Source organism: Callorhinchus milii, unplaced genomic scaffold (assembly GCF_018977255.1).
Source record: "Callorhinchus milii isolate IMCB2004 unplaced genomic scaffold, IMCB_Cmil_1.0 Scaffold263, whole genome shotgun sequence".
Classification (NCBI taxonomy): Eukaryota; Metazoa; Chordata; class Chondrichthyes; order Chimaeriformes; family Callorhinchidae; genus Callorhinchus; species Callorhinchus milii.
In genome coordinates this window covers 1-9,320 of record NW_024705004.1, presented here as the reverse complement: position 1 = coordinate 9,320, position 9,320 = coordinate 1, and the positions used below count along the sequence as shown (strand labels likewise).

The following is a 9,320-nucleotide window of genomic DNA, read 5'->3' as shown; positions in this document are numbered from 1 at the left end:
CTCTTCCTCATGGACGAGGAGCTGTCGGGATTCGGGGAGGTAAGTCCCTGCCGGCACGAGCCAGCGGCTGGCGTTGAAGTTCTGACCGACTCTTCGTTGTGTGAAACGACAGCGACCGCGAGGATTGCTCGTGCGTAGCAACTCGTGCGACGATGGACGGATTCGTCGAATGAAATCAATTCTTAGGCTTAGGATACAAGAGTCGATTGCCTGAATGAGAATCGATTATTTGCTATGTATACGAGTTATATGAAATGTACATGCTCATGTTATGTCTAGCTAATGTAGCCTGTATCATATGACAAAGATATTAGAAAAATATAAACAAAATGACATCGCAAAAACGAGATAATTTTTTGCATTGAATCCAAATGACGCCTAAAACATGATAATTGGGGGCTGTGGCAGCGGAAATGAATGATTAGATGCCTAAAATAAATGTTCAAGTTCTGGCTCATTCCGAGCATGCAGTAAATAGGGCTTGATGGATCACACCGTGATGGAGCCATCAAACGTGTCAAACACTACACCTACATGGCAATGACGAGGGTACAAGAGGCAATAGAACAAGAACACTTTCGACAAATTTGTGCTGAGTTTAAGTGCCATCGTTTCAAATGAGTGGCTTTTTTTCTGGGCCCTCCAGTTTCCTCCCACACATGTAAAAACACTCAAGTAAATGGCCAATCATTACAAAGAGAACAGCCACACTTTCTTTTATTTTTTACTTTATGTCATTCCGTCATTCAGGTCACTGTTTGCGAATGAGATCATCCTGGTGCAGTGAGTTCTCACCTGGTTAAACAAACACACTCGAATTGAGAGTCACCGAGATGTTCTTGTGAAGATAAGAAAAATAACTGCTCGCTAACAGCGGTCGACTTATGGATAGACTTTTCATCGCCTGTCGTCAAACGCTGGGTAGATTCCAGAGAAAAAAACAGCTATTCCCAGCCAAGCTTATGTTCTACCTTTTCCGATTGTATAAGACACTCAAAGGCAGCACAGTCCTTCCCATGTGGTTTCACGAAAGAAAAAAATCACTGAAAAAAATATTTATATGATAAGTTATAAATTCAAAGACAGAAGGTGCAGAGGGAGACAGAATAGAGAGCACTTTTCACGTGAGTTTGATTTTTGCATTGCTGCTCACCTTCCGTCCCCCTGCACTACACACACAGAGGTAGCCGATGTGCTTTGGGGTGCCACGGTGGCGAGATGTTAACTACCTCACCTGGTATACAGGAGGTTGTGGGTACGATTCCCAACGCTGACGCTTGTATATTTGGAGTTTGCGTGTCTCTCTCCTCATGGTGGCATGGATTTTTCTCCGGGTCCCCAGGTTTTTCCCTCCACATTTAGAAACAACGTGCACTTAAGAGCATTTGGCTGCTATAATCGTCCTCGAAGTCGTCGTCCTTGAGCTTGTTGGCCGTGCCCCGGAAGGACGAGTAGTACCCCATGTGCTGGAACAGCGACGGCTTGAAGCGGATGGCGTCGCCCTGCGCCAGCAGCGTGCGGAAGTGGTTGAGGAGCCAGTCGCACGGCATCTCCTGGTAGAACATGAGCAGGAAGCGGGCGAGGCGGGGCAGGTCGCACGAGCGGTACAGCTTGCCGATGTAGCCCAGCTTGGAGAACTCGAGCGTGGCCCAGGGCTGGCCCTCGAGCGAGGACACGAACTTGCGCACGTAGGTGAGGAAGTTGCGCGAGCACGCCACGTCGTCCTCCAGCATCAGGTAGTTCTCCGACAGGTTGGCGCAGAAGTTGGTGAGGAAGGCGTAGTCGACGTTCTGCTTGGAGCGGAAGGTCACCCTGTCGTCGGGGTCGTCGAAGTTCCTCTTGAGGCCCTGCAGCGGCGGGTAGGTGTGCCGCGGGGCGTGGATGACCACCAGGCGGCCGCGCATGACGTGCTGCGAGAACTTGCGGGCGACGGCGCGCGCCGTGCCCTCGCACCACTCCGCGTCGAAGTCGGCGAGGTGCACGACGATCACCATGTCCGCGAGCTCGTCGTCGCTCGACGCTCGAAAATCGACTTGAGCGTCTGCAGCAGGTAGTTGCCCCTCGCCCTCTTCACCGACGAGATGCCGATCGTCAGGTACTCTGCAGTCAAAGGGCGAGATGGCCCAGCGGACGTTTGGTATAGAAATGGGCAGATCAAGACAAAGGTCAAAGCGGTAATAAAGCCCTTTTGGTTATAAATGACTGCATAATACAAAAAAAATACATGTATAACATGTGGGTACAGACAAAAATAAACACTTGCGACATGTTACCAATTTTCGGATGAATCTTAAAAATCTGGCTTCGCTATGAAAGATTTCGGGTTGAACCGAAATTACGATATCACGGGAAATGACAGCGCTTATATTACGTCCCTTACTTTTGCGCGTTTGCTGCTATAGGTGGTGGCATGTGCCATCAGGTGACGTCACTTGTTCACGTGAAGACACGCAAAAAATATGACATCATGTAAATGATCAGAAAATTCTAACCAAGAACCAAAGTTGTCCTTAATCCCAACAATCTGATCTGCTTAAATCCAAAAACACATTCCTAATACACACACTGTTATATATCTTTATGGAATTTAGCTTTTTACAAAACTGCAGCAATTATATCTATGCACGTTGAACGTCTTTCGCACCGTACGTAGGCAGCCGTGCTAATCGGAGGGTGCGTATTAATTAATCGGAGGTGCAAATTAATTTATGAAAAGGTCGCTAATAGACTCCCGGACAGAATAATTCCGGGCTCGATTGGAGGTGCTGAGTACGTGTTGTGCAGTCTGATTTCCGCAGCAACAAAAAAAATGCATCTTCATCTCGGAGGTCCAAAGGCAATTTAAGGTCACGACCCCCACCGGCATCACGGCGTGCTTTCGACTCGCACAAGAAACGTCTCTTGCCCTTCAACACCACAAGCGGCAATGCAATATTTATTATTCAACGCATACCGCTCACTTTATCCAAAGTCATTATTTTTTTACATTGCCAGTTTATGTTAGACTTCAAACGTATAATACTGCCGAATATAAAAAATATATACAAACATGCACTATGTGAGATGCACGTTTCTCAATTGAGTTTTACATAGTCATAAATAAAGATGGTTTTACTATCTATAATCTGGCTATGGATATTGCCATGGTCGAACGGTTAGCACAATGGATGTATAACCCAGAGGAGGCCACTAGTTCGATCTCCTGATGTGCCAGTTGAAAAAATAGGCAAGCTTCTTGAATCCTCCTGCCTCTGCCCACCCAGCAATAAAATGTGGCAACTCCTACATCTTCCAAGATGCCTGGCCAGTGTGAAAGAGTAGGACAAATATGCTCTAGAGAGGGCTCTTTTGAGCTTACCCTAGTGGAGACCCATTCTGCCAGATGTGGTATGAGAAAGTTGTTTCATGGCTGCACCTTTACCTGGTAGCGTGGACGGCAGTGAGTGGCAGAAAGTGTGGCTCGTGAATCAGAAGGTTGTATGTTTCAATTCCAGTTAGGGCTTTCCTCAGCTCTTAAACTTTGTGGGGACGTCAAGAGTGATTGTCCTGAAGAAAATCTCAACCCCGCATAGGAATGTGGAATTTCCACCACTGTAAATTGGAGATGAGCAATGTCCCATGCTCAAGTAAGTGGAAGCTAATTTTGCTTTGTGACTTATTTTGCTCATCATCCATGGAAATATGAACGTGTGATACAATATTGAATCCTGCTGCAGCTGTATTTAAGTGTGATTTATTACAAAACCAATGAAGCAGTGTAGACGCTTGCATTGTTTAGTAATTATAACATGAAAATGACTTTGATGTAATAGGTGAACTCATATTAAATGGGTTTCATTGAATCCGTGTATGTTTGTGTGTGTGTTTCGTGGTTTGTAATGAATCATTCCTTATTCTGTATTTTTGCAAAATAAATACTGAAATATTGAGCAATGTATTGTAGGGTGCTTAATCAAAATACAAATTTCTCATAATTCTTCCAATCGATAGAAATATATATGAATGTGTTTCATTGATAAACTAGTTCAGGATTGAACTGTATTATGTAGTGTCTGTACATCACTTTAATTATGCTTGATTTTCAAAAAGTAATATCCAATGGAAAATTATCTGTAATTTTATCAACAGGACCAATTATTAACAGTCAAACATCGCTATGGTGGTTGTCTTGTAAAGCCTTATTAATCCATAATTATGTAATTGCAATGTTAGGAGTAGCTGCTTTTTATTTTCTCGCTTCATTATATGTTTTAAACATTTTACAATGCTCGAATGCGTGGAGATTTTATTTGAACAAAAATAACAATAAATGCGTAAATGACAACACAAAGTTATTCCCTTATAGATGCTAAGAACAAATTAAATTCAGCTGTGATAGATAAAATAATTTCTCCCCCCCTAGCCCCTCTTCCCTCCCACCACGCCACCTATTCTGGCTACATCAGATGTGCCCAGCATGGATAATTTAATAAGTAGTAATTTTTCATGCAATTCATATTAAATAGATTGGCCATGCCTGGTGCAATTTCGCCATCGCCGGAAAGGTTGGGCTCGCTCACGTCGCCCCAAAAAAAGTGTTCACGGTTTGCAGCTGAGCCTTGAGAATAGGAGGAGGCAATTTTACTGGTAGGAACCTCCTGGTTACACCAGCCCACAGGGATTATTGTGTCCGCCCGTCCGTCCGTCCGTCGTGCATCCAGAAATGTGAGGGTGGGGCTGGGTGGAGAGGGGAGGGTGGGAGGGGCTGGGTGGGGAGGGGCTGGGTGGGGAGGGTGGGCTGGGTGGGGGTGGGAGGGTGGGGCTGGGTAGGGAGGGGCTGGTCACTCCGTGGTGCCCTTATAAAACTCAGCGTTTAACCTACTCATGCCGGCTTGTGCCCGCCTTCACAGTCGGCCATATTTGCGGAATACACCACGCCGCCATTGACCCTGGCCATTGACCGAGCAACCCAACGTTCCTACCAGCTCCTCCGCAGGAATGTGTTGGGCGAAAAACCAGACGCTTGCCATCCCCGGCCAGTGGTTCTTAACCTGGGGTGCATGCACTCCCTGGGGGTGTGAGATGCCCTTTTTGGGGCATCTCGCCATGCCAGATGTTTTTAGAAGGTAAATCATCAACACACAAATTAAACGCTACTTTGTTTTATCGAATCTATGTACGTAGTAACATTATGCGCGTGTTTTACGATTGTGAACAGAAGGGGTGCAAGGCTGCAGTAAAAGTTAAGAACCACTGCTTTAGGCGGTTATAATAATTCGTAAATAAAAAGTACATTACTGTATTTTCCTGATTATCTCCTCTTCACCACCACTGAGTCAGTGGTGGAATTCACGAGTCCAATGGAGGAGGCAAGGTTATCCATTGGATGACCGCTGTTGATCTCCCCACAAAGTGGTAGTAATTGTATTGACCCCTCAGAGGGATGATGGCTGAGTCAATCACCAACCGGGATTTGAACTTGCGGCCACCCCAAATTGCGATCTTTTCGCTCTGCCGCTGAGCTACCTGGCAAATATTTACTTGAAAAAGGGTGGGCAAAAAAACTCAGCACAATATATAAAGGGAGAAAATGTCGGGCAATAGTCCTTCTGTAGAGCAGAGAAAGACCATTGGCCAAGAAGTGCTATAATTTATATTCTTGGATTGATAAGACAGGTCTCATAACGAGTATTTTAGGCATTGTCATCAAGATCCATGGGCAGATAGTCTATAGGTGTCCACTGCACATTTCGTCATTTTGTTTCCACTTTCCTCTGTCTTGTGCCAATATGCTCAAGTAGGGCCACATCTTCCAGGCACCAATCTCTTATGTCGTCATCAAGCCATTCTCTGTTCAGTATTCCTCTCTTTATGGTTCCTTACATTTTTCCCGAACAACACACTTTTAATTTTCCTGTTGTTGTCCATTCTACATACGTGTCCAAATAGTGCCAGATTCCTTCCCATCACTCCCTGCATCATCAGGTTGTCTTCTTCTATTTACAACCTTTGTCTTACTTCTGCGTTGGTCACTCTTTGGGTCCGGCTTAGATGCAGTATCCCTCTGTAGCAATACATGTCATGCATTATGCTATGTACTGTTTGCTCCTGTATTCTAAAGCAAAGGTTGGGTGCATTGTATAATGTGGTCGGTGTATGCGAGACCAGATGTGTGTATACTTTGCTTGAGCTCAGGCACAAGTTTGGGATGCATTTTATTCTCTGGAGTGTCTTATAACCTGGAGCATAGTGTTTATCTGTTTTTCTCTGGAGGGAAATCTTTTTATGAATGCGTTGAGATTTTTGCTATTTTATTTGTGCTTGTTCACCACTGCCAAATGCAGTGTGACAAAACATGCTCGCATATGGTGACTTTATGATGAATACGGTTTACATGTGCCCCTGTCCCGACTTAAATAATTGATAGGGTGACAATTGTCCATTATCTGAACACATAAAAAAACAACATACACAGAGGTGAGATGTGTTTCAATTATGTTGCATGTTTACATTGCATGTCACGTGTACATGTGGAAATCCACTACTGGATGAATGCCTCCCCAATGGGTTGTGGTGGTTATCTTTGCATTTTCACCATACTGGTCAATGCAGGTTGGTGATGGTGGGGAGCATAGAAGTATAGTACAATGTTTATTGTTGCACTGCCTACTATGTAGCTCTAAAACTTCTAACACCGGCTATGCATGGTGGGTAATAAATCCAAGTTCGATCCGGGCTCAACACTGCTTAGCATCGGAGATATTCATAGGATGAGCACATTCCAGTTCATTTTGAAGAACTGAATCTCAACCAGTTAAGTTTGATACCGTTGATAGATTGTCAATATTTATTTATCTTGTAGAAATCCGATGAGCTATGAAGCTCTTTTTCACGTAATTCATGGAGGTGGTTCGGCAGTTCAGGGGTCATAACACTTGGTCTGACAATACTCAGATCCTAGGTTCAAGTTTGAGTGTCAGCCACCCGTTAATAATACTGGTTCTCAAGTGCATCAATATTGATGGTCTCAGCCCAATCACCAATAATTGTGCAAACTAATCCATCATTGTAGATTCGATGTTATGAAACTTAAGTTAGATTAACACGTGACACCGTCCATCATCCGTTCCAGAAATGTCTCCTTGATCAAGCCCGCTTACCTTTCTTAGCAGTCAATACGAGTAGAAGACTTTTCGATTTAAAGCTTTCGTGACTGCAGGGATTCATATTATTGGTACTTTCGGTAAAGTCTCATAGAAGGGAAATTATAAAATAATTAGAATAAGACAATACAATTCTCACGACGTTTCGATTGCAACACAAGCAATCGTCATCAGGTGTGAAAACCACACAATCGAAACGTCGCGAGAATTGTATTTATTAATTTATTATTTCCCTTCTACGTGACTTTACCGTAAGAACCAAGAATACGAGTAGAAGACTGTCTACAATATAATTCAGGAGACTATGTATATTGGCAGCAGCACACTGAAGAACTGAATGAGTGACATCTGCTATCATTTCACAGCCGATTGGGTGGCTGACGATGGCTCAATACAAAAAAAACTGATAAGCAGTTTTAAGCAACGAAACGTATTCATATTTGTTTTTCCCCCCAGCATGTTGAGCTTGTGCATGGTGCGCGGTATCGCGCTGCTCCTGTAAAACCGCTACACAGCGAGAGGACAAACCACTCCGCCACTGGTCGCTCGCGCGCTCCGCTCACTTTTTTTGTTCAGCAGGAAGCCGGCCAGGTGGTAATACGTCACGTTAAGCGGCATGTCCATGTTGGTCAGATTACGGAAGGAAATCTCATTGCTGGCAGAATGGAGCTGCTGCAAGAGGACCTGCTTGGCGAAGTGCTGTTGGTCATTCTGAAATGCACACGTACACACACGGAAAAAGATCAACTGTTATAGCCATACAGATCATTGGGCAAGTACTAGTAGCGAGCACCTATTGCAGCCAGCCTGGTGCATGAGAGGGTGGTTGGTCAGTACTGCTGCTACGATTACACCTGGCCGCTTTTGCCTCTTCCGAAAAGCGTGTTTGGCTACGTCCACTGCGAAAGAAGTTCAACATACGTACATACATATTCTTCGGGTCTTTCGGCAAAGCCACACAGATAGGTTGAAAGAAAATAGCAACCTGCCTACGTGACTTTACCGAAAGACCCAAAGAATATGAATTCCTGCGGTCACGAAAGCTTTAAGTCAAGATTTATACGTACATACATACATGTTATTATCTCAAATACCCATTTGTTCTGGCACCTCGATGTACTGCATGGGTTGCACGGCATACATAATACACGATGATTACAGGTACTCCTTTAAGTCGAGTCGACCTAGAGGTGGCCCAGAGCTGGTTGAGATATTCTCCCACGGCCGGGATTCTAATCTACATCGGCCGGGATTCTAATCTACGTTGCACCGGTTCATGGCGAAGTGTGCTAACCACTGTGCCACCACTCTCCACACACACCACATGCACAGCGGGAATGGTGACACGGTTTAAACTTTTGTTTGCAAGAACATTACATGTGGACTCAATGTCACGTGAGAAAAGAAAACATTATTATAATAAGCTTGAAAATAAACAAAATTATATATAAATTGTTTTTCAGCCAATGCCATTCCACTGCTGGATGAAGGTATCCCTCTTATGTGACGTCATTCTTTGGGATTGTTTGACCATACTTCACCACGCTAGTCAGTTTGTATTGGTAAAGGGTGGGGGGGGAGGGATTACCCAGGATCAGTTGAGATATCGCTCGTCGGTAAAGACGAGGATTTAAACTCAGGTCGCCGGCTTCTCAACGCAAGCTGCGCTCACCACTGCGCTCGCCACTGCTCCCACACCCCCTTCCCCTCCACCGTTATCTCTACGTGTCAGAAAAAATATCAAGTACCTTTTTAACTAAAAATACCAAACGCTCCGAGTCGATATTAAAACAAACACATTCAGGGTGACCTCCTCAGGGTGTTAATGGACAACCGACGGGCGTGACCTGGGCTGGCACGTGGATCATAAGGAGAGCCCCAAGAAGCTCAACAGGGCAGAACCAAAGATTATTACGCAGCAGGGCCGTGCACATCGGGGCACCGCTGTCCTGTGGGAGGTAAACCGCTAATCCTGTCCACGGGAGCGGCTCTCGGTCACCACGCAAACTTTCACGGTTGTCACGTTGGCGCAGTGTTCTGCAACCCCCCCCCCGCCCCCAGTGTTGTTTCGGAGGCTAATGTTTAGCTGATATAACAAAAATGTATTTTACTAGGAGAGGCCCACTGAGCTATATAAATCTTTTTTTTTTTCAGAAGCGACCTTATTTATGTGGATAT

The 9,320-nt window shown here is 44.8% G+C and overlaps 1 protein-coding gene across 1 annotated transcript; it reads right to left on the bottom strand.

Annotated features, from left to right (window-relative positions):
• Window positions 1-489: 489 nt before the first annotated feature.
• On the bottom strand, window positions 490-8,285 carry LOC121851972 (alpha-1,3-mannosyl-glycoprotein 4-beta-N-acetylglucosaminyltransferase C-like). Its single transcript, XM_042346041.1, is given in 6 exon segments — window positions 490-530; window positions 1,376-2,023; window positions 2,026-2,100; window positions 7,706-7,853; window positions 7,980-8,041; window positions 8,237-8,285. Coding segments are annotated over 6 exon segments (1,023 nt in total).
• Between the last annotated feature and the right edge of the window lie 1,035 nt (window positions 8,286-9,320).